Source organism: Lontra canadensis, unplaced genomic scaffold, assembly GCF_010015895.1.
Source record: "Lontra canadensis isolate GAN:19392208 unplaced genomic scaffold, GSC_riverotter_1.0 scaffold150, whole genome shotgun sequence".
NCBI lineage: Eukaryota > Metazoa > Chordata > Mammalia > Carnivora > Mustelidae > Lontra > Lontra canadensis.
In genome coordinates, this window is record NW_022631144.1 from 1,662,736 (window position 1) to 1,687,992 (window position 25,257).

The window sequence follows — 25,257 nt, forward strand, 5'->3', positions numbered from 1 at the left end:
TGGGTCATGATCCTAGGGTTCTGGGATCGAGCTCTATGTCAGGCTCTCTGCTCAGCAGGGAGTCTGCTTCTCCCCCTCCCTCTGCTGCTCTGCCTACTTGTGCTCTCCCTGTCAAATAAATACATAAAATAAAAAGATTTAAAAATAAAGCAAAAACAAAAGAAATTGGCATATAGTAAACAGGGTTGAGTAAATCAGTCACATTTCTAAGAAACTGAAAATCAATTTTTTAAAAAAGTTTTTATTTATTTATTTGTCAGAGAGAGCATGAGCAGGGGGAGTGGCAGGCAGAAGGAGAAGCAGGCTCCCTGCTGAGCATGGAGTCCTGTGTGGGACTCAATCTCAGGACCCTAGAATCATGACCTGAGCAGAAGGCAGATCATTAACTGACTGAGCCACCCAGGCATCCCTAAAAATCATTCTTTATATTAAATTGAATAATAATCACTTATAATTACTAAGGAAGTTGTATGACACTTACACATACAGAATGCTAACAAAAATGGATATACCCACACATATACACTGAACCACTTCCAGAGTAACATTGAAAGGAAAGACCTTTTCTTACTTTTGTAAATGTCTGTGTCTCTGAGAATTAGGAAAACAGCATATATTTGAAGTATAGAGGACATGATATACTTTGGGTAATCCTGTGATAAAATCACAAATATATATGTTTCCCTAGTTATCTCTTTTCTAGAGCTGCTGAGTTAATTATAGTCTCAAAAGATGATTTAAAAAAATGTGTATGTGTTATGTATGTATATATACACACATAAAGAACAGAGTAGGCAAATGATTTTTCAAACCATTAATATTTTATTTAACAGAAACAACAATTGGGACACTTCTAGAGTTTACAGTGTATTTGTTACAAAAATAAGAAATTCTCCAAAATATGTATTAAAAATACAAAGTTTATGGATCTAAGGTACACAGAAAATTTGTTTTACATTTCAGTCACCCAAAACAACAGCTTGTGGTCTCCTCCAATTGCACACAGTGGGAGAGTTCTATGCCAGGAAAGGCCAGATCCGACGGCTACAGAACCAATGAGGACAGGCTACAAAATATGTGAAGAATTTAAGAAACTTATTAAATCACCAAAGTTAATAAAGTAAAAACTACCCCTCAAAAATAGGAAATGCATTGATAAACTGTCTTTAGTTAACATAAAGGAAACAGAATTAAAAATATGCTCCTTCATAGGTGAAATACACATTATTTGCTTGTAGCTGGCTAGAATGAAGGATACAAATAATCTAAGAATAACTGCTTTAGCTTAGACTTAAACATTTTTGTAGCCTAAACCACCAAAAATGCTTTCTCTTTCCAATTTAAGCAGATAAGACATTCACAAATGTCTTCAGTTACACATTACAAATTTGGGGGCTATGATTAAAAAAAGTAGAAAACATGAATTTAAAAACACATATACCACAAACCAACTCCAAATTACCTGAGGGTGTCCTAAATGATGAATTTGAAACTGGCTTGCAATTTTGCCAGGATAACCAGTGGTTGCAAACAAGTTCTCATTAATTGTGGACCACCTAAGAAAAGACAAAAACACTCATAGTACCCTAGAGATAACTATGAACTTTTCTAAAACTATTTTTTTTAAAGATTTTATTTATTTATTTGACAGAGATCACAAGTAGGCAGAGAGGCAGGCAGAGAGTGAGGAAGGGAAGCAGACTCCCTGCTGAGCAGAGACCCCCCCCAACCAATGTGGGGTTATCCCAGGATCCTGGGACCATGATCTGAGCCAAAAACAGAGGTTTTAACCCACTGAGCCACCCAGACACCCCTCTAAAACCATTTCCTTTTGCACAAACCCAATAATTTTATAAGTTTAAATTGTTAATACAATTTTATAATTTGACTGGAAATTTCTGCTAAGTTGGCTATAAATATTTTCTCATTTTGTGAATATTAAATGCTTACCATGTGCCACTTGGTTAAGTTCCAAAGTTACACAAAGTTAGCAGTTCCTTTCTTAAAACCAAAGGAGACAGTGTGGTGGGGATATAAACAAGGCATCAGATAAAGTATTTCACAGTGCAATACATTAAAAAATTAATATCCTTATTGACATTTGCTAGAAAAATTAGTTAAAAATTCATGTATTTAAACACCTAGAATATTTATATATCTGATTACTTAAGTTTCAAGATATCCTAGACATTGAAATATAGTAAGTTAATGAATCAAAAAGTGTTAATATAGCTCCAGCAACATGTCTAGCAGTATAAGTGGAGTGGGGAAGATACATGAAAAAAGAAAGGATTTGTTGACCAAAAAAAAAAAAAAAAGCTAAAGTCTAATTAATATTTTTATTTGGGCAGACATTACTAGTTGCTGTCCAATAGCCTTTCTGCCCTTCTTCCATGCTAACTGAATCCCAACTACATTCCAACAGTGTGACTGACCAGAAGGGGATGATATGTACTGATAGCAATCCCTAATAAAAGAGGATTGCTCCTTCTTTTCCTCTTTGGACAAGCTTATATGCGGCTATGACGCCTGGAACTCTGGTAGTCATCTTGTGATTGTGAAGCAACAAGACGGAAGCTGCCACTGGGGACACAGAGGGAAAGGGCTGAACTCCTGTTGGCACTGATGAGCTACTGAGCCAGTCCTGAGACTGCCTCCTTCAGAAGCCATCACGTCTCTGTTATGTGCTCAAATTTTTTAAATCGGAGTGCATCTTACAATCTATGGCATCTTACATTTTAATGAATATATATATTTTTAATGTGTACAAAAAATGATGTTGTCCCCAAGTCCTATAATTTTATTGGGGGTATTTTAGATTTGATGAAATACAGCATATAAGAAATACACTACTTGTTTTAGTCTTGGTTAGAAAGGTTTCATGTTACTTCAAGTTAAAAGCACCCTAATGACTACATTGTACAATGAAATACTAGGCAAAGGTCAATGAGAAAGAACAAGGTAGACATGTATATTAATTTTAGTAGGAAAAAAGTCACAGATACATAATACAGTGTGTTCTCATTTAAAGCACAACAATGACATTTATATGTATAAACGTGGGCCCACCTGCATTTTACAACTTCATCAAAACAAAATATAAGGAAGCATATACTCCAGATTGTTGGAGTGGTATTTGTTGAATGGTAATGTGTTTTGTATTTTATAAAATTCTTCAAAGAAAATACTGGAAAGTGAATCACTCCCTTACCCAGACCAAAAGACAAAAGCAAAAGACTTAGTTAGGAAAGCAAAACAACCATTTATAAAACAATCAGAAAACAAACGCCAAAATATCCCCAACACCTCAGTGCAAAGGAGAGGATTGGGAAAGTATGGTGACATAGCATGTGACAAAGTAACCAAATTAAAAAAAATTAAATATAACTTGAACAAAAATGTTACATTACCTGAATAAGCAGGCTTGATCCATGTGGACAGGTCTCTTATCTTGAGGATAACTGAAAGGTAACATAATGTATTTTATGAATTTGTGTGCTGGTCTCAAATAGAGGAAATTAAATTAAGGTTTTAATGGCATTTTCTCTTTAAAGGACACAAGGCCCAATGTACTTAAACTGTCACAAAATTCTAAATAAGCATTGGATTAGCATAGATGAAATACAGAGATAGAGACATAGAGACAGACATGATTTAGAACTGTTACAGAACACCATCATTCAAGTCAATGTTTTTCTTCTTCCTTTTTTTAATGTAAATAAACATTGCTCAACGATTTTTTTCTTTGTGTTGTTCTTCCTGGGTTACTCTCAAAGTAAATCTGCAAAGCATGGGCATCTCTCTCTCTTATGTAAAAACCCATAGCTCTGGTCCTTTTGCAAGATAGACTTGTTTCTGCTCTATAGTGAGGCTCAGGTATACAAGAATGGCTCCATGAATCAGTCAGCAATAGTGACTGACTTTTTGGGTATGCAACAGACAGCTGTTAAGGAAGTACCTGGATCGAGTAATATCCCAAATTAACCAATCATTTCCTGCAACAGCTCCAACTTTGAAGGTATTTTTTAAGCACCAATGGGCTGACATTAATGGCATCTGTTCTGATTCAAGAGATAAAATAGCCTGTTGAGTCAAAAGATCATAAAACCGGATTGTTCCATTCTTCTCTGCAACCATCAGCTGTAAGACAGGACAGAAAAAATTCACCTAATTCACTAGCCAAATCTGAGGCAGAAATTCAATATTACATATAATATGTAAACATCAGCATATATTACAAATGGGACATCAAGTGCAAATGAAATAGGAGAGGCCTATGTAAAAATCTCTGTCAAATATTAAAAAACTCAGAGAAAACTGGTGAAAGAAAGACCCAGGAAAGTTGAGTACAATTTTAAATGATGATGTATGGTTACTAGGAAAAAGTAAGTCCAAAGAATCATTCTGGGGAAAGTTACAGCTTTAAGTTATGTTGTCTAGAAAGGATAGCTAAGTGTGTATTTCTCAACAGAGCTATATTATGTGTTACACATCCTTATGTGATGTGAGATTGTTTCCAGAACGGAAGGAAGCATGGCGTTAGGAGCACAGACTGACCAGGGGAGCAACGCTGCTTCCTTCACTTAAAAGCTAAATGGTCAAATTACAATCTTCGATTGGCAGCTTTCTCCTTTCTAAAATGTGTATGTGAGGATAAGAATAGCTACAGCATTGTTGTGGTGATTAAATGAGTATTATAGGGGGATGCCTGGGTGAGCATGTGACTCTTGATCTCGGGGTTGTGAGTTCAAGCCCCATAAGTTAGGTTTAGAGATCATCACTTAAAAAAAATAAAATCTTAAAAAAGTAATACATGTAAAGCACCCAGTACTATGCTTGTCACAAAGTAGCCACTCACTCAGTAAACAGTACTCTTCAATATTTCCTTTATTCTAAAATACTAATGATTTAAGATGTTGAATAATGAACTTGTCTGCTTCCTTCCTTCCCTGATCCCTCTCTTCTTCCTTCCCTTCCTATCTAAGAAATATATTTTTTTTAAGATTTTATTTATTTATTTGACAGATGACAAGTAGTCAGAGAGGCAGGCAGAGTGAGAGAGGAGGAAGGAGGCTCCCTGTTGAGCTTAGAGCCCGATGCGGGGCTCGATCCCAGGACCCTGGGATCATGACCTGAGCTGAAGACAGAGGCTTAACCCACTGAGCCACCCAGGCACCCCTCTAAGAAATATTTTATCAATGTAAAAATAATTATAAGATAAATTTCCATTTTATAAAATATTAACATGTGAAAAAATTCATTCCTTAGACTCAAAGAAGCAAGGCATTAGGATACCTATTTGTGGGAGTTAAGGTAAAGAGATTGCTATGAATAGATATGTAGCTGTTGCCCAAATAAAATAGCTTAAAGACTCCCTACATTTTCTGTAAAGTTCTTACTTTTACAGCATGTTCTTGTAATTCTGATTATATTACAGTGCAAACATTCCTGAAGGTGTGAAGTACCAGTGGTGGCCTGGAAAGAATGAGAGACTTAGTGTCAATAACCCCAGTTTCTACTAATCTTTTGAGTGACCTAGAGTTTGCTTTTTTCCTATCTGTGAAACGCGGGATAATTACACCAGCCTCAAGATGTTTCCATACAGCTATAATGTGATACTGTACATTAACAGTATTTTCCTAAACCCATAAAACACCATTAAAGTATTGTTACTACTTCTAGTAAGACAGATCATGTCTGGCATGGGACTACAGGCAGTCATTCTATTATTCATCATCTAAGAGACCTTTACCGAGCATCTACCTCCACCTTCCCCCACTGCCCACACACAGAGTTGAGTCTTATTATTCATGGTTGGTAGAGCCTATTAAGTTGCTATGAACGAGGAATTGGTGAATACTGAACATTGATCCTAGGGGAAATAAAGTGTTTGGTTCTTGTGAGTCTCTGGGCATATCATTTTTTGTCAACTGACCAATGCATAATCTGGTTTTATGTATGTTTCAAGATACCATATTTCATATATACTGATTCATTAACATAGTGAGAACTCAGAGCCGTGGTGCCCAGGTGGTACAGTAAGTTAAGTGCCTGACTCTTGGTTTTGGCTCAGGTCTGATCTCAGGTTCTTGAGATCAAGCACTGCATCAGGCTCTGCACTCAGTGTGGACTGTGCTTGAGTTCCTCTTTTTCCCTATGACCCTCCCTGCCCTCTCTAAAATACAATGAACAAATCTTAAATAAAACAAAACAAAACCCAAAACCCAAACCTCACAGTCAACAGCACTATAGCTCATGCTTGAATAAAGCTTATCTAACACCATACTATTTTCTCCATAAAGCACATCACTGCCTTCTGGCACTTAGGAACCCTAGACTGCACTTTAGCACTTATGCTTTATGCTTGGGGGACCATTTTACATGGTGAAATCACTAACAAAAAGCACAAAAATGTGCACAAAAATAGACCACAAATAGGACACTTCTTTAGAGTATGAGAGCTAAAACAAGAAGGCAGAGCGCTGGCCTCATTCAGCCTTAGCTGGAAATGTGCACATTAGTCGACTCAAATTTCTTATTGCTCTGAGCATGTTGCAACTGTGAAATGCCATGAGTACTGATTTTGGGGTTATAAATAAATTTCAGTGAGTAGATGAACTTGCAGATACAGAATCTGTGAATAATGAAGATGAATTATATACAATACATAGTATTTATGCAAAATACTATGCTAATTTCAACAGAAGTCAAAAGTAAAAGATGATCTTTGATATAAAGAAATTTCCCATCTAGAGAAGAAAATTAGGGGAAAAAAACTGACCATAGAATATAAATAGAATATGGGTAGTCTTTCCAATTATGGGATTCTTAATAGAAAAGGTAGAATTTAAAACTATTCTCTAATAGGCAGAATGTTAAAATAATACTAATTCTACTACCAACAACATCAGGTCAGTGACTTATACAACAAAAATAAATGCAACACTGAGCTTTATATGCCCTGCCTTACTGAATCCTCATAACCACTGTATGAAAAAATTACTGTCATTAATCCCATTTTTCAGAAGAGGAGACTGAGGCACAGAGTGACAAAGGTAACTTGTTGAAGTCTCACTGCTAGTCTGTGGCAGAGCCTGCAACTGCACTCATCAATAAAACTGGAGCTAATAACAGTACCTATTTCATAGTATGGTATGAGTTAATATATGTAAAGCACTTAGAACAGTCTTAGCACGGAACAGGCTCAAAAAAAAAAACAACATTTGTTATTATTATAGGTTGAAGTCAGATTGAAAACTCAGTTCTTAGTTATTTATCTTTTTTAAACTGTGCTCAATTGTAATGATAGATTTTTTTTATTTTTTATTTTTTTGGTTGAAAGGAGATAGAGTAAAAAAGTTAAGTAAGTTTGAGAACTGCTAGAGCTAAAAAATTTACAGGGGAACTTTTCCTTTAGGACTTCTCAGAACTATAAACAGAGTATGCACTGAATTTTCAGAGGGAATATATCTTTTGTAGCACAGAACACTAGTACTTGAATCAGAGTAAGCTCAAATCTTTGACTGTGTGGCCCTGGACAAATGACTTAGTAACTTTTCGGTGTTTCAGGTTTTCTTATCTATAAAATGGACAGAAAAATGTTACCAACCACAGAGTGTTTTGAGAGAATTACATTAGAACACATGTAAAATACTCAGCATAGTTCCTGGCACTCAGACAGCATTCAACAAGTGTTCGTTATTATACCCCATTTGATTTAGCAGCAATCCACTCCCTTAGAGTCAGAGACTCAGATCTGATTCCATGACATCCTCAACTCTTGGTTCTATTATTACTACCTGGTAAAATCCTAGTTCCAACTGTGGTCAATTAGATTTAAGATCTTAATTTCTTGGGGTGCCAGTGTTATCAGTTGGTTATGCGGCTGCCGTTGGCTGAGGTCATGATCCCAGGGTCCTGGGATTGAGTCCCATATCAGGCTCCCAACTCAGGTGGGAGCTTGTTCCTCTGCCTGTTCTCCCTGCTCACTCACTCTATCTTTCTCTCTCTGACAAATAAGTAAATAAAATCCTCAAAAAAAGAAGTAAATTCTCGAGATCTTTTGACTTTGTATCTTTTATTAACTATCAAATGCTAGTATTTGCTTTTTGCTTTCCAGATTATGTGTGTAGTTCACACCTCATATGATTTTCATTAGAATTCTATGAGACAGATAGTCATGGACCCATCTCTCTCTTCTCTAGCTGCCTCATTTTTATCCAGGCTAAGCAAAATAGAACAAAAATTCTTGGCTTGACTGGATACATCAGATTACAGAGAGCCACCAGATCGGTTAGTAGTAATAAGTGTTAATAATGACAAGAAACTAAAATTGATCAAGTGCTTATTATGTGCTAGGTTCTCTTTAAGGACGTTTAAGAGTTCACTCACTTAGTCTTCATGAGTTTCCATTTTACAAGAAGAAGAGGTAAAGGCAGTGATTGAGAGAGCTTTTGCAACTTGCCTGAAAACACATAGCTTGTAAGAGGTGGATCTGCGACATGACTCCAGACAGTTATCTCAAGAGGCCATACTTTTTTTTTTTTTAATATGTTTACTTATTTATTTGAGAGAGACACAGTGAGAGAGAGAGGACACAAGTAGGGGGAGTGGGAGAGGGAGAAGCAGGCTTCCCACTGAGCCCGATGTGGGGCTCGATCCCAGGACCCCAGAATCATGACCTGAGCCAAAGGCAGATGCTTAATGACTGAGCCACCGAGACACCCCAAGAGGCCATACTCTTAATCACTTCTGTGTTGCCTTTCTGTATTTTAGGTTTTTCATGATGAAACCGGTATTTTAACGTTAGTTTAACTAAAGTATGCAAGAAAAATCCAAGAGTGGAGAGCCAAAACTTTTGAAATAGGTAAGCCCTGGCAGGAGTTACTTGTGGGAACAGAAAGGTGAAGAATGCCCCTTAATGACAAAGAAATGTGTTCTAGTAATATGTTCCTAAGGAAGGAAAAGTTAAAAACCTGGAAAAGTTTGCATACATGGAGTGAAGACATCAAAAGAGATTTCAGGATTTTGAGTGTATGTGACCTACAGCATGGACTTCTAAACATTCTGAAGTCATGGAAACAATAAAAAAGGGAGGTGGGGTGGGATGGAGTTTTAATGATAGAAGAAAAACAGAAATTAACTTAAAGCATATGGAGGAAAGGGATCTGAATCACAAGCATTAAGATTCAAGTTTTGGTATAGAAGTTGTAAGAAAAGTTCTCATTTCTCATCTAGGTCACAGATTTTAAAAAGCAGCCCATTTGGATGTCAAATACATAAAGACAAAGAGCAGGTTAATGGCTGCTGGTGGTGGTGGGCAGAGCTCGGTATAGGTTTTCTTTCGGAGTTCATGAAAATATTCTAAAATTAAATACTAGTACTGTTTGCACTCTGAATATACTATAAAATACTGAACTGTAGACTTTAAAAGGGTGGATTTATAGCATATTACCTATATCTCAATAAAGTCATTAGAAAAAGAAACAAAAAAAAAAAGTAGCTTATCTGGGGTATTTGGGTGGTTCAGTCAGTTAAGCTTCCAATTCTAGATTTTAGCTCAGGTCATGATTTCAGGGTTGGGAGACAGCCCCATGTCAGGCTCCAGGCCCAGCATGGATTTTCTCTCTCTGGGGCACCTGGGTGGCTCAGTCAGTTAAGTGTCTGCCTTTGGCTCAGGTCATGATCCTGGAGTCTCAGGATCAAGCCCCAGATTGGTCTCCCTGCTCAGCAGGGAGCCTGCTTTTCTGTCTGACCCTCACCCCTGCTTGTGTTCTCTCTCTCTTAAATAAAATCTTAAAAAAAAAAAAAAAAAAGATTCTCTCTCTCCCTCTCCCACTGCCCTTCCTGCTCTCTCTAGAAAAAGAAAAAGGTAGTCTATTGTATTTATACATGGTGATATTAACATTTGGTTAGAATCCCTGTTATACTTCATGTAGACTCACCGCTACAGGGGGGAAATCTTGCCTAAAATAAAATATAGGACCTGGCTTCAAAAACATTACTTACACATGGAACAATCCCTACATATGTAATATGAATAAATTGGAAAATTTTACTCATGCACATATATAGAGTGTCCAGTTCTACTGAAGATAGATCCAACATGCCTGAAACAAATTTTCATGGTATCCTAAAGTTCAGAAAACATACTTACATAGTCTGGAACATCTCAGCTCAGGATTACCTCCTCTGTGAAGGCTATCAGCAGATCTGATTACTTCTTTCTTAGATAACTGATCTACTTACTAGATTTTTTTTATTCCAACACTTAAAACACTTAAAATCTGTATTGCTGTATTTACAGGTTTTTCTTTCTTATAAGCCCATCATTGTGTAACATAAGGGCAGGTGCTTTATTCATTTTTTTACCCTCTCTTACACCTAAAGGGCACAGTGTTGGTAAAAACTACATCTTCCAACAATTCACGAATACATGTAAAAGAAGTGTTGGCAAAGGAGAAAGAAAAAGGGAAGATATATGCAGAGATGCTCAGGAGGACTAGAATAATGAATCTTTAAAGATCAAGTGAACAGGGTTTCAAGACAGAAGTGACAGAAATGGGTTTTCTGTAAAATGAGGGTCATCATAGCTGCTATCTCATAAGGTTGCCATGAGGATTAAGTGAGCTAATATAAAAAGTTGACAACGGGCCAAGTATATTTAGTATTATATAAGCGTTTGCTATAATTAAATCAAGCTTATCTTTTTGTACAAGTATGAGGACGGAAAAGAGTCTATGGAGAAGCACAAAGACATTAGAAAGCTATAAAAGCAAGATGCCTAGGGAACTGGCATGAGATCTACACAGCTAAAGAATTAACTTTAACAAGATGAATATGGTAACTTCTTTTTTTTTTAAAATTTTTTAAAATTTTAATTTATTTTTTAAATTTCTTTTCAGTGTTCCAGAATTGTTTATGCACCACACCTACTGCGACATGCAATACGTGCCCTCCACAATACCCACCTCCATGGAACACAGTAACTTCTTAGCTTCTAGGGAAAGATCAAATAGAGTGATGCCAAAGAGCAGATACTGGCAGATGAGAGAACTCTTGTTGAATGAGTCCTATCCTCTCAATGAAATAAGAATTAAGGTCAATTGATATTAACTTCTAGTGTACTTTTAGAATTTTAGAAAGCTCTACTCTCAATAGGAGTTGAATACCACTGCAGCCAGCTCAAATTTGTCAGTGATACTTTCTGTTTACGTATTATGGCTTCAAGCATGGATTTCAACTTTTTTTTTTAATGAATACTGCTACTAGATAGACTGGGCATCTGTTTTTAGATTGCAATCTTCCAAAGGGCAGGAAAAATGTACTCCAAAAAATGTCATTTATGGATGATGGTTGTAAAATAAAAACTTAATTATACAGAGATTTTAAGGTTACAGAATTCTACAGTAGTCCGATGCATTTATGACAATTAGAGTCTCTGAGGTGGAAAAAGTAATTGATTTTTCTCCTCTATATATGCATGTATTATACCTGTATATGTCTTCTCAGCTTAATAAAAGAAAACTAAGTTATAAATACCAACCTTAAAAGTTTCCTCAGGATGCCAGCACACACTCATTCCAGGGGAATGAAGAACAAAATGAGCTGTCTGCATTCCTTCCAAGTTCCAAATCCTAATAAAAGAATAGAATACAATGTTAAATATTTTTGCTATATCACTACTAAAATAAAAATGACACTCCCATGAATTAATTCAAAGCTATTAACTAGAGATTATACTATATAGATATTTATACCTAAAGTATATGTTTAAAAAAAACTGAAAGCAGTATGAAGAAGTTTTAACATACTCAGTCATGGAAAAACAATCACATACATTTTCTAATTTAACACTGTAACACAGTAACCAAATTAAACTATTCATATAATCTTTATTTTGTGGGCAGAATCTTGAAGTTTCTAGTTCACTAAATAGGTTGCCTTCCTACTTCAGTAGTCATTTCAATAACAGTTTCTTCCAGGGGTGCTTAGCACCCCCTCCCCCCAATACTCCCATTTTCCAAAATAATGTATAAAGAAGCTAGTATGAGGTGATGTGACGTGAATTTAGGGAGATAATTTCCATACTTGTTTAATTCCTTCTGCTTTTGGCTTTCCATGCCAGGGGCTGCTTCTTATCGTATACCTTCTCTGATCTGGCTCACTTCCCCAATTCTGCTTATTAAAGGTGCCTTGACTGAAAGCCACCAGAGTAAAGGTTGGCTGAAGGAATAGATACCTGGTTCTTCCTACTCTTCTTTTCCTCCTCACACTTACAAATCCATGGTAACAAGGACGATGCTACTCGCTGACATGGCTTTCTATCTCAGTTTCTTTCCCAACCTCATAGCAGAGATCAAGACTTAGAAATCTCAATAATAGCACTTTACTGTGAGAAGTGCTACTCCCCATCCAGACTGCTAGTTGTCCAGCTCATCCTTCACATTCAGCCAGTTATATCTCACAGATATAGGTACAGAGTGTGGCAGGGTTAGCATGGCAGGAGGCAGAAGTGCTGAGTGGTTGGCAAAGTACCCACAGAATTCTGGTCTTTAAGAATTTAAATTAAGAATTAAAACAGCTCATCAAAATGCCTTAGACCTTTTCTTCTAGGGTTTATAGTTTATATCCCATTAGGGACCACAAAATAATTTCAACAAACTTAAGGAATATACATTTGAAGTTTAGGGAAAGATTTACTTCAACAACAATAGACATATGTATTGAACATTGCTGTTATTCTGTGCCAAAGCATATTATTTGAAATTTTTTCTCTCTTGTAGAAATTATAGGATCTTCAGTCATGAAATATTATAGTCACATAGAAACAAACACAAATGTGTTTCAAAATGATTATCTATTTGATTAAATAGTTTAGAAGCATATTCTTTTTCTCTTGCCAAATCAACACTTTTCATCTATATTTACTATACAAGGGAAACAATTATAATTTAATTGAAGAGGGAATCACATTTGCCAATGGTTTGTGCAATTGTGTTTCACTCCCCACAATGAACAAGATTATTAATTATGGCAACTGAATATTTCTTTCTTCTCTGTTGCCTCTTGCATAATAAAGTGCTGGGCTAGCATATATTTTACCACTATTGAAATAGTAGGAATGTCTTGCAAATTCAGTGAGTCTCACGGGGGAATGGTTTAAAGGCTCCATTCTTTTGAACTTTTTCATCATTTTTTTCCTTTCAAATGAAGAAAACCAAAGAGGTAGAAATTATGAATAAGGACATTCTACGAAAATAGGCCAATTAATTAAGTGTATTTTAATTTGGTCCAATGAACCAAATTTTAGTCTAATTTTTAAATAGTATTTTATCCTGACAGAAACTGATGCTTAAAAAAAAAAAAACAAAAACCTGACTTAAAAATGAGGAGGGTGATCCAGATTACTTTATAGGACTAGGATAAAGTGATTTATGGTTTATATTTATGTGCTTATTAAATAATTCTCAGTGGTTGCATAATCTAAGCACTAAGTATGCAAAATACAACAAATTGGGCTGAAATGAGTTATAACTAAATAAGCTACAGATGGTATACTTTAAGTTGTTAAGTCTTATTTCCCTTTTTGATTGATTCCATAATTCTTCTCAAATCCCTTTGTAGAGCTCCACTCATTTTTCTGTCATTACTTCATGGCTCATCTAGTTAATATTAGTTCCATCAGATAAAATCACATTCTTTTATTTTTTGATACTTTTTTTTGCAGTTCACCATACATAGTAAAAACACACAAATCTTAAGCACACAGCTCAGAGAATATAGCACTCAATTAAGAAACAGTATTTCCAGAACTCCAAAAGTCATCCTGGGCTTCCTTCTGATCTTTGCTCTCTCACAAAAAGCACCTACTATCCTGACTTCTCACAAAATTGTGTACTTTTGCCTGGTTTGAACATCATAAAATGGAATCATGTAGTATGTATTTTCTTGGTCTGGCACCTATCACTTATCATTAGATTTTGTGAGATTTACTAACATTGTTGCATGTTATTATACTCTGTTCACTCTTTGCTGTAGATAGTATTCCATTAATTAAATACACTGTAATGTATTTACCTACTGTACTGTTGACACTTAGGCTGTTTCCAGTTTTGGTCATTGTTAATAATGCTGCTGTAAATCTTCTTGTATGTTTCTTAGTGAATATACTCACATCCCCCCACCCCCAACACACAAATACACACACCCCTGCTGGGTATATATACCTACGCACGGAATTGATGGATTATAGCTTACAAATATGTTGAACTCCAGCAGGTATTGTCAAATAGCTTTCTAGACTGGCCATACCTTATTTTTTCCTCTCATACTTCTTTTAATTACCAACGGAAAAAACCTACACTTTCTCTGACAAATTTACGATAAAAACAATCTTAAAACAATCATTTGGCAAAATGTGCAACTTTTCAGTTGGTCTTACTTGTAAGGCAGATTTTTCAAATCTTCCCCTTTTTCTTGCATATTATGTTATTTTCACGTATCCATGTATGGATTAATTTGCACAAATTTTAAGATGTAGTGAATACAATATGTAGTCAAAGCTCTTAACTGACTTCCTTCTCTATAGAATTGACAGGAACAAGGCTATTTTCTAATAGGTTCACATGTACATTTGTTGTAGACTTACAAAGAGGGAAGATGGCTTTTTTTTTTTTTTTTTTTTTTGCTTAGTAAACCATTGTATGGGGTGTAAACCCATGCCTATTTATTAGTATAATTACACAACTAGTATTATGTAAGCTGATAGAATGTGAATGTGAAAGCTATTTCAATGAAACTAAGTTGATGGCAACTAACTAAAGGTAAATTTCTAACTTAAAAATGCTCTTAAATTAGGAAGGTGTGTCAGTTACAAAAGATTAAGCAATCAAAGTAAAAAGTCTAGATATGTTTTCACTATAGACACTACCATGGGTGTGATTCATGCAAAAAAAAAAGTCCAGTGCTAATCATCAAACCCATAAATTATGGAAAAATAGATATCTTAGCTTAAAATCTAAAAATTGGCAATTAGCAATTGATAAATTTTCATCCATATGTTGTGTACTAAAATAAGGTAGGTAGACAATCTCTTAAAATGATTTCCTAAATTAATTCATATTTTTTGAGACTAGATTAGCTTAATTAATTACATTTTAATTCCGATGTAGTTAATATACAGTAATATATTAGTTTCAGGTGTACAATATAGTGATTTAACAGTTCCATATATTACTCAGTGCTCAGCAAGGTAAGTGTACTCTCAATCCCCTTTACCTAGTTCATACATCCCCTGATATATCTCACCTCTAGTAATTATCAGTTTGTTCTCTGTAGTTAAGAGTCTGATTCTTGATTTGTCTCTCTCATTTTTTACCCCCTTGATTTGTTTCTTAAATTCCATGAGTGACATCATATGGTATTCACCTTTCTGACTTACTTCGCTTAGCACTATATTCTCTAGCTCTAAGTACTATATATATATTATATATATTATACATATACACATATACAAACACACACCACACCTTCTTTATCCTTTCATCTATTGATGGACACTTGGCCTGCTTCCATAGTTTGGCTATTATAAATAATGTTTCAGTAAACACGAGGGTGCATGTATCTTTTCACATTAGTGCTTTTGCATTCTTTGGGTAAATACCCAGTAGTGGGATTCCTGGGTTGTAGGACAGTTCTATTTCTAATTTTTTGAGGAACCTCCATACTGTCTTCCACAGTGGCTGCAGCAGTTTGCAGTCCTACTCACAGTGCATGAGGGTTCCTTTTCCCCCACATCCTTGCCAACACTTCTTGTTTCTTGAGTTATTTTAGCCATTCTGAAAGGTGTGAGGTGTTATCTCACTATGGTTTTGATTTACATTTCCTTGATGAGTGATGCTGAGCATCTCATCTTGTGTCTGTGGCCCACCTGTATGTCTTCTCTCAAGAAATGTCTCTTCATGTCTTCTGCCCATTTTTTTTTTTTTTTTTTTTTTTGGTGTTGAGTTGTATAAGTTCTTTATATATTTTGGATACTAACCCTTTATCAGATGTGTCATTTGCAAATATCTTCTCCCATTCAGTAGGTTGTCTTTTAGTTTTGTGGTTGAGTTTACTGACTTTTTGATTATTTAACAAACTGTAGGTCTAGACCATATCAGATGAGAGTTTCTAATGTAACAGAAAACAAATTAATACATTTGAAAATTCATATTAATATTTTCAAATTAATTGCTAATAAATTTGTTTATAATGAGTAAAGCTACTTAAAGTTAGTTACTACCACAGCAGCATACTTTTCAACGAAGAAGTATGTCACAAAAAAAGAAAAGCTGTTAGGATTCATAACCTTCTTTTTTTTTTTTTTAAAGATTTTATTTATTTATTTGACAGAGATCACAAGTAGGCAGAGAGGCAGGCAGAGAGAGAGAGAGAGAAAGCAGGCTCCCCACTGAGCAGAGAGCCTGATGCGGGGCTCGATCCCAGGACCCTGGGATCATGACCTGAGCCGAAGGCAGAGGCTTTAACCCATTGAGCCACCCAGGCGCCCCTCATAACCTTCTTAATAGATGTACTCAAACACATGGAAAGGTAATAGACTATAAAAGTTTAAAAACACAACATTATTAAATTAAACTATCTTGACCAAAAATCAGGAGCTATTTGAAATACACTGTGTACCTATTTAAATGTTTACAAGGGAAATTTTAAAGAAAAAGCTTTTAAGGTAAAATTAGTTTATTGACATATTAAGAAGTCAATACTATAGATTAAATCAAAGAGCACTGTAATACAGATAGCATCCATCTTCAAGTAAAATAAATGACAACTCTGACCCAATTTGACTATAATTATAACAAATGCCTCCAGCCCTCCCAACTCTATGGTCCTAAGTTGAACTCTTATTAGATTTAAGCTGTAAAATTTACAGACAGAGAGCTATCCAGATCTAACATTGTGAATTACACATTACTTTTGGTAGTTTATTGTTGAAATTATTGTCTCCTTTCAGGCTGAGTGCTTTTCAGCAGGACATTAAGTATCCCTACCATATGGTATTTAAATGTAATTGTCCAATTTAATCAATAAAAAGGTCCCATAAATTGGGTGTTGGCATATCGGAGATATCCTAGATATTCTCAAGGGTCTTTTAAATTGACAATTAATAGAGGGAGATATTTCCTCTGAGAATTTGAAAGGAAATTTCTTGGGTAATACTCTGTTCTTTTTATTTGTTCTCCATTTTTTATTGGCATCTCATTGTTAAGAAGTTTATTGTAGAAGGAAATTTCTGCTACCAAATGTTTCTGACAGTAGAGACAAAAGGAATGGGTGACATTAAATGACACATCTGTATCCATTTGGCCTTCTCTAACCAGTAAAGCCAAAAAAATACTAACTGTAATCTTTCTAAAAGACTTGCCTGGATCACATGAGTTGTTACTGATTAATTAAATATGAGAGCAAGAAAAAAAAGGAGGAGCTATTTTACAGTGTTTCTGAGTGCAAGAAAGGGACTTCCAATATTCTTAGACAACAAACCCCTTTTTCATTGAATTTTGTGATAACAAAATGAAGATTTTCCCTTCCCATTTCCAAGTGATTGATCACTAAGTTATTCATCACCACAGGGATAATTCGAAAAAAGGGAAAACAGTATATTTCCTTAATAAATGAATGTAGAATTAGGAAGAAGTGAAACCAAATTACAAAGCAATTTAGTGTTAAAATTTCTGGTTTTAGGTGCAAAAGGAATTCAGAGGTGGGAAACCACATTACTGAAGGCACAAATCTAGGGATTTGATGGGCAAATCTTGACAGGGGTTATAATAGGTTAGTGTGGTGAATAAATAAACTTTGTCAGCTGGGCAAAAGCCTTTGACAAAATGCCATGATAATATAAAATAAGAATTTTGTATAGGGTACTTTCAGTATGTGTCAGTATTTCAAATATATTGAGAAAAAATATTGAGAAATAAGATTAGACTAATTTTGGTTTTTCTTTTTAAATGCTAGAGACTACTAAGCAAGTAATATTAATATACTACTATTAATGATAAAAGAAATGGATTACCAGAAGTTTTATTGACTTGAGTGTAAGAAGAATTATTAAGGATGAAAATGAGAGATAATTGCATTTGCTTATTATTTGATCCTTCAAAAACAAAAAATGAGTCAAAAATAGAGTTAATACTCAAAGTTTGTGTGTATTTTAGAGGGGAGACAAAGGTGGCCTGTTTCAAACATAACACTAACAAACCAACTATAACATACATAAAATAATCTACTATTGTAAATCTTCACAAAACCTTAGAGGTGTTAAAAAAATCTTACAAGCTCACATGTTGTTCCTTCATTTCGTTTTCTTGAAATTATAAACAAATTCAGCAGAAACTACAAGTTTATCATCACAGAGGTGAGAAACTAGCTGAGGCTGCCCCAGTGGAGAATTAAATCTTAACTTACATAGACATAGATTTTTGAAGGACAGGAATTGTGAGAAATTTTGCCACATTTAAAAATAAACCTCAAATTTAAACTCTCAATGGCAAAGAAATACCATATGGTAGTTTTCAAACAGATCATATATAATGATTTCATCTTCAAGGAATTCAGAGTAAAAGGACCTTTCCTTTAACTAACATAAACACCACTAATACTATCCAGGAAATATTAGCATTTCATTATTTCCAAGAAAGATTTCGATATATTTTAGAACCTAAAATTTGACTATTCTGTTGTAAATGAGGGAAAGTAGTCCTCATTAGTGACATAAATGGACTTTCAAAACAAACCTGAAAAACGTTTATGGATCTGATTCTCATTTATACAATTCACTTACTGCAACCACACGAGGGCCACTAAAACAAGCTTAAATTACTGCAATCATTGATACAGTAATATGTTTTATGAAATACTGGTTTTGTATTTTATCTACAATGGGACATGAGAGAGAACAAAGAGTTGAATATTAGAGTGGTGTGACCAGTACACAATCATATAAAAGTTCAGAAAGTCTTGCATAACTTTATTGTAATCTTGCATTAACATACTGCATTGAATTAAAAAAGGTCTGCAAATGTGACCAACAGATTTTAGTATAACTTTCTGATAGTTCTTATAAAGACATAGAATCTTTATGTTCCATTCATTAGAGGTAAATTATTACCAAACCCAACACAAACTTTATTTATTCCATTCTTAAAGCTCTTGTGAAAACTGTGCAATAATTGATCTTGATTCAAAATGTTACAAAAATTACAGGGAATTTTAGAAGACAAGCAGAGAACTTTATTATAATAAAGAATATAAATTCTCCTGATTTCACTTTGTACCTGGAATTATTTAGGCACAGTTTATTTGCTCCTGAATAGGGATTAACCTCCCAAGGAATGCTTCATTGAAGGTTCTCAGTTCCCTTCTTTGTTTCCTGCAAGGATTATTTCTATTTATTTATTTATACGGTTTTATTGATTTATTTATTTAATTTATTGACAGAGAGAGGGAGGGAACACAAGTTGGGGGAATGGGAGAGGGAGAAGCAGGCTTCCTGCTGAGCAGAGAGACCCACGTGGGGCTCGATCCCAGGACCCTGGGATAACCTGAGCTGAAGGCAGACACTTAATGACTGAGCCACCCAGATGCCCCGCAAGGACCATTTTTAAATAGATCAAGGACTATTTTTAAATAGCTCATGTATTTTGTGATCCCATTTAGGGTGGGGATGGGGTAGGAAACCAACTTAGTTATGGATTTTGAAGACTCTCAAATGTACATGAACAATGATAATCTAGGATACAAAGAAGACATTTGATGAACATTCTTTTTCCTCTTGTACAATTTTTCAAAAAACAGTACAATTGGCTTAGTGATTATCTTAGGTAATTTGGTATTCCCTTATCCAGTGATTTGGTTGTATTCCTAAAAAAAAAAAAAAAATCTTATTTTTTATATGCTACCCCTCTTCCATTCTTTTTAAAAATGATGACAGCTAGAACATGACAGCTACTAATATCCCATGTTTTATAGACAAAATGAATAGCACATTACATGTTTCTATTATTTTAGTCTTAAACTAAGAATTCCTGGTTTCTAGAAGCCAATTTTCCTTCACCATAAATTTTATCTAATATTTAAAAAGACTATTGGGGGGGGTGGAGGAGGAAAGGGATTTACTTCTGACATCCTTTGTAGTTACAGTGAGTACTGGGTCTTCTATTTCTTTTGTATCCCCCAAAGTACTAAATGTTGGCTATACTAAACGTGTTTAATAAATACTTGTTGATCTGACTTGTTCTTACAGAACGGTACTGTTTTTAATATACAAGAACATCTGTTATTTGGCACTGACTGGGAATAAGATGTTCTGTATTAGTGAGTTTTTAAAATAATAAGCTTAACCCATTAAGTACTTAACTATCATTTTTATCTTCTTTTGAAAGTATGGAATAATTAATTTTCTAAATGAATATGCACTTATTTACTTCTCAAATATTATATTAATTTTAACCTTCTTTTAATAATGCTGGGTCATAATTATGAACACCAGTATTGTCATTTCTCTGTGCATGGCATATACACATACAAATATATACATACACATGTATTTGAATATGGTGGACAGGATGAAGGACCACAAAGGAAACGGTATCAAACATGAGGCTGAATGGCTAGCAATGCCATGATTTACCTGGGTATTTTTCTTAAACATATCTGTCAGATGCTTTGTTTGGTGGTGAGACGATGCTGTGATAGGTACAGAGTGGCAATGATTCCTTCACCCAGTCACTGAGTACCTGCCACAAGGGCATCCTTCTAGATGCTGTGATGACTCTAAGGCAATAAAACAAGGCTGACACTGAAAAATACCTTATTAGTGCAAAGGCCAGAGCAGTCTCCTCTAGAATAATTTTCCTTATCCTCTACAAAAGTCTGTTTCTCTTTACTCTTCTTTGTCTATAAACTGGGCTAACGAAGTATAAAGAAGGAACATGACATCTTCATTTCAAGAACTGGTACTAGAATGTTTTAGCAAAGGTATCTTTCAAAAATTATAAATTCTTCACAAGCAGAAGGTAACACTTCTGCAGGCATGACTCTAACTACAATTCTATCCATTTTATTAAATCCCTACATAATAATTGATTTTGATCAGAACACAGATGTAATCTGAACATTTTTCTTTTCAATAATAAAAAAAGACTAAAACTTCATGAGTGTTAAAGTAGAAACAGCATAATGTAGTTAAGCTAGGTTGCCTGGAATTCCCCTCTATATAAAAGGAATAACAAGAAAACCTACCATATAAGGTTTCTGAGGATTAAATGGATTGATTCATTAAATGAGAATGAAATTTAGAAATACCTCAAAAGGTGGGGGTATTTCAAGATAGAAGATACAGTTTTTGCAAATTTTTTTAGTATCCCATCTCATGGCACAACAGTTAATTATTCTGATACTATCCATATAAAAACTGACTGATTTGCAAGACAATTATCCTTCCTTAGTTTTTCAACTTGACATTCTATAATTTGTCTTGTGTTATTTCTACTTTGAAATATTATTTGCCTCTTTCACTTTTTTTTTATTACTAATGATGTGAGTTTTATTTTAATAACTGAAGCTTTACTCAGGGCTATGACACTGCAGCACTCCAGATGGCACTATTTACATTGTACTTTAGGCAAACCATATCCCTGGAACTGTGCATTGGCAGCCCTGCCTCTGCCTTACGTTTTCCTGTCATCTTATTTTTCTCATATTCAACTTTATTTATTGTAAAGAGGGACAAAGACTATCTCACTTGTCTTCTTACATAGTCCTAAGTATATACACACTGCAACAGTACTCTATAACAATTTGTTTTCTTTTTATAGAAATGTATAATACAATTAAGGCACTAAATATTTTTGATGATTTTATACTTTGATAGCTTATATTTTCATGAGTTTCATTTAAGACTGTATAGCTGGCACTGTAAAATATTTATTTTAAAAGGGGGGATATTGCGGCTGATAATGAACTGCTAACTTATGAGAACTCGATTTTCTTACAAACTTGCATAATCACAGAATACTAAAACTACATGGAAGCTTAGATAAAATTTATCATCTTCTATAATAATATTTCAGAGTATGAGTAGCACCTCAGTTCACAGTTTGAATTAATGAAGTTATATCAAAGAATACAGAGAAGAAAGAGCTAAAATATTTTTAGATGTGAATACCATCTTCTTAGGATACACCTGAAAATCGTCACTCAGGCAGGTGAATGCAGGTACTAGGGCCAGACTGCCTGATATGCCGGTTCCTCGACTTAACAGCAGATATGTCCCTTGCCACAAATTACTTAGCCTCTTAGTATCCCCATTATATAAAATGAGCATAAAATAGTACCTATCTCAGAGTTGTTGTAAAAATTAATTGAATTTACATAGGTAAGGTAATTAGAGTGGTGGTTAACATACAGTAAAGCACAATAAAATATTTAGTAATACTTTGGCTATTACTATTGTAATTCATTTATACAAAATAAAATAGCTTTGTCAGTCTTGGAGAAGCCTGAAATGGTGCTGAAATGATTATTTACAGGCTTAAAAATGTCAGTGATTCCCCCTCCCCTTCCTCTACTCTTTCCCCTACTGTCCCATAGAAAGAAAGAAAAAAAATAAGTCAGTGAAGACCAAGTACCTAGCACAGCGCCTGGCACACAGTAGATGTTTATTTACTGACTGAATGAGTCTATAGATTAATTTATTCTCAATACATTTATTTGTTCTTTATAACAAGAGATAAACAAGTGACAACTTTTTATTCCCTAGACTGACATACTAGTATAAGTAAGAACTACCTTTACTGTCTGATTTAGAATTTGGCCATTTCAATAAACTACATAATTCTTTTTTTTTAATTTTCAGCATAACAGTATTCATTATTTTTGCAACACAACCAGTGCTCCATGCAATCCGTGCCCTCTCTAATACCCACCACCTGGTTCCCCCAACCTCCCACCCCCCGCTGCTTCAAACCCCTCAGATTGTTTTTCAGAGTCCATAGTCTCTCATGGTTCACCTCCCCTTCCAATCTCCCTCAACTCCCTTCTCATAATTCTTATAAACCTGTTCAGGAGATAGATTGATTAGAAATGATGTCCCTAAGACCATAAATCTAGCTAATTATAATACTCTGTCTCTCTGAAACGACAAGTTAAACATTAGAAAATACATATATTTTAAATGTACATATTTTAAAACATATTTATTTTAAAAATTATTTTAAGTTGGCACTTAGAGAAATATTTCTTCTGCTCTTTATAGTACAAAATGTTGAGAATCTATATTGTAGTCCTGCTCCTATTGTATAGTCTCTTTTGTTATATATGTGATAATGTAATATTCCTTTGTACAGACTATAGTATTTTATATAATAAAGCTTAGTATTTAAAAATTTTTGACATTTTATTCACTTATTTTATTTTATTCCCCATTTTAACCAATAATTCAGGGCCACTTAGTACATTCCCAATGTTATGGAACCATCACACTCTCCAGTTCCAGAACATTTTGATTATCCCAAAAGGGAACACTGTACCCATTGAGCAGTTTCTATTCCCTTCCACCCCTACTGTTCCTGGAAACCACTAATCTGTTTTTTGTCTCTATGGATTTCTTTATTCTGGAGATTTTATATAAATGGAATCAGAGAATATTTTATGTCTACTTTCTTTCACCTAGCATAAAGTTTCATCAATGTTGTAGCATGTATCTATACTTCATTCCCTTTTATAGCTGAATAGTATTTCAAAATATGGATATACCACATTTTGTTTATCTAGCCATTTGTTCTTGGACATTTGGATTTTTTCTACCTTTTGGCTATTATGAAGAGTGCTGCTAGGAATATTCCTTTGTACATTTGTTTGAAGACCTGTTTTAATTCTTTTGAATATTTACCTTGGAACAGAATTGCTGGGTCATGTTTAACTGTTTGAGGAAATGACTAAAATGTTTCCAGTGTCTATACCATTTTACATTCCCACCAGCAGAGAATGAGGGTTCTAATTTCTTCACAGTTTTCCCAACACTTGTTACTTTCTATTTTTGTTTGTTCTTTTCTATCCTTGTGAGTGTGAAGCAATATTTCATTGTGGGTTTTTTTTTTTTAATTTTATTTATTTGAGAGAGCGCGAGCAAGCGAGCGAGCACATGAGAGGGGAGAAGGTCGAAGGAGAAGGAGACTCCCTGTGGGGCTCGGAGCCCGACGTGGGACTCAATCCCAGGACTCTGGGATCATGACCTGAGCCGAAGGCAAGTTGCTTAACCAACTGAGTCACCCAGGCACCCCTATTTCATTGTGCTTTTGATTTGTATCTCCTTAATGTCTAATGACACTCAGCATCTTTTCACGTGCTTGTTGGTTAGCTTGTATCTTTTTTGGAGAATTGTCTATTCAAGACATTTGTCTGTTTTGTCTTTATTGAAGCATAATTAGCATATAGTGTTGTTTTAATTTTAGGTGTACAATATAATGACCCAACAATTCTATCTGGGTTGTCTTTTGTTTGTCTTTTTAATGTTCAATTGTAAGAGTTCTTCATATATTTTGGTTGAGACCCTTATGTTATGATTTGCAAATATCTTCTCCCATTCTGTGAGTTGTCTTTTTGCTCTTTGACAGTGTCCTCTGATGCCCAAAGTTTTAAATTTTGATGAAGTCCAATTTATATCTAGTTTGTTGTTGTTATATTCACCTTTGGTGTCATTTCTAAGAAATCAGTGCCAGATCAAAGGTCATAAAGATTTGCCCCATGTTATCTTCTAAGAGCTTTCTAATTTTAAATAGATATTGTTGAGGATTTTTTCATCAATATTTGTAAGGGATGTTGGTTTGCAGATCTCTTGTGATGCCTTTGGTATCAAGATAATGCTGGCATCATTGAATGACTTAGAAAATATTCCCTATTTTATTATCTAGAAGTATTTGAGAGACTGGTGTTGATTCTTCTTTAAATGTTTGGTAGAATTCACAAATAAGGCATCTTGTCCTGGGCTTGCTTTGTTGGGAAGTTTTTGATTATTGACTTAATCTCTTTGTTATAGATCTATTCAGATATTCTCACTTTTTCTTGAATTTTGTGTTTCTGGGAATTTGCCATTTCATGTAGGTGAACTTGCTGGTGTGTAACTGTTCATAATACTCTCTTAAAATCTTTTTATTTCTGTAAGGTTGGTAGTAATGTCCCACTTTTTCTGATTTT

At 34.6% G+C, this 25,257-nt stretch overlaps 1 protein-coding gene across 4 annotated transcripts in view; it reads right to left on the reverse strand.

The window, feature by feature from the left end:
* Positions 1-799: 799 nt before the first annotated feature.
* NUP37 (nucleoporin 37) overlaps positions 800-25,257 on the reverse strand; it is a 43,337-nt gene continuing 18,879 nt past the window's right edge. For all 4 annotated transcript variants that reach the window (XM_032844271.1, XM_032844273.1, XM_032844274.1 and 1 more), the window contains 5 exons: positions 11,546-11,636; positions 3,959-4,140; positions 3,411-3,461; positions 1,463-1,556; positions 800-1,066 (listed from right to left, as the gene is read on the reverse strand). In XM_032844271.1, the coding sequence (XP_032700162.1) occupies positions 953-1,066; positions 1,463-1,556; positions 3,411-3,461; positions 3,959-4,140; positions 11,546-11,636 (532 nt within the window). In that variant the 3' untranslated portion in view covers positions 800-952. The remainder of the gene's footprint in view (positions 1,067-1,462; positions 1,557-3,410; positions 3,462-3,958; positions 4,141-11,545; positions 11,637-25,257) is intronic.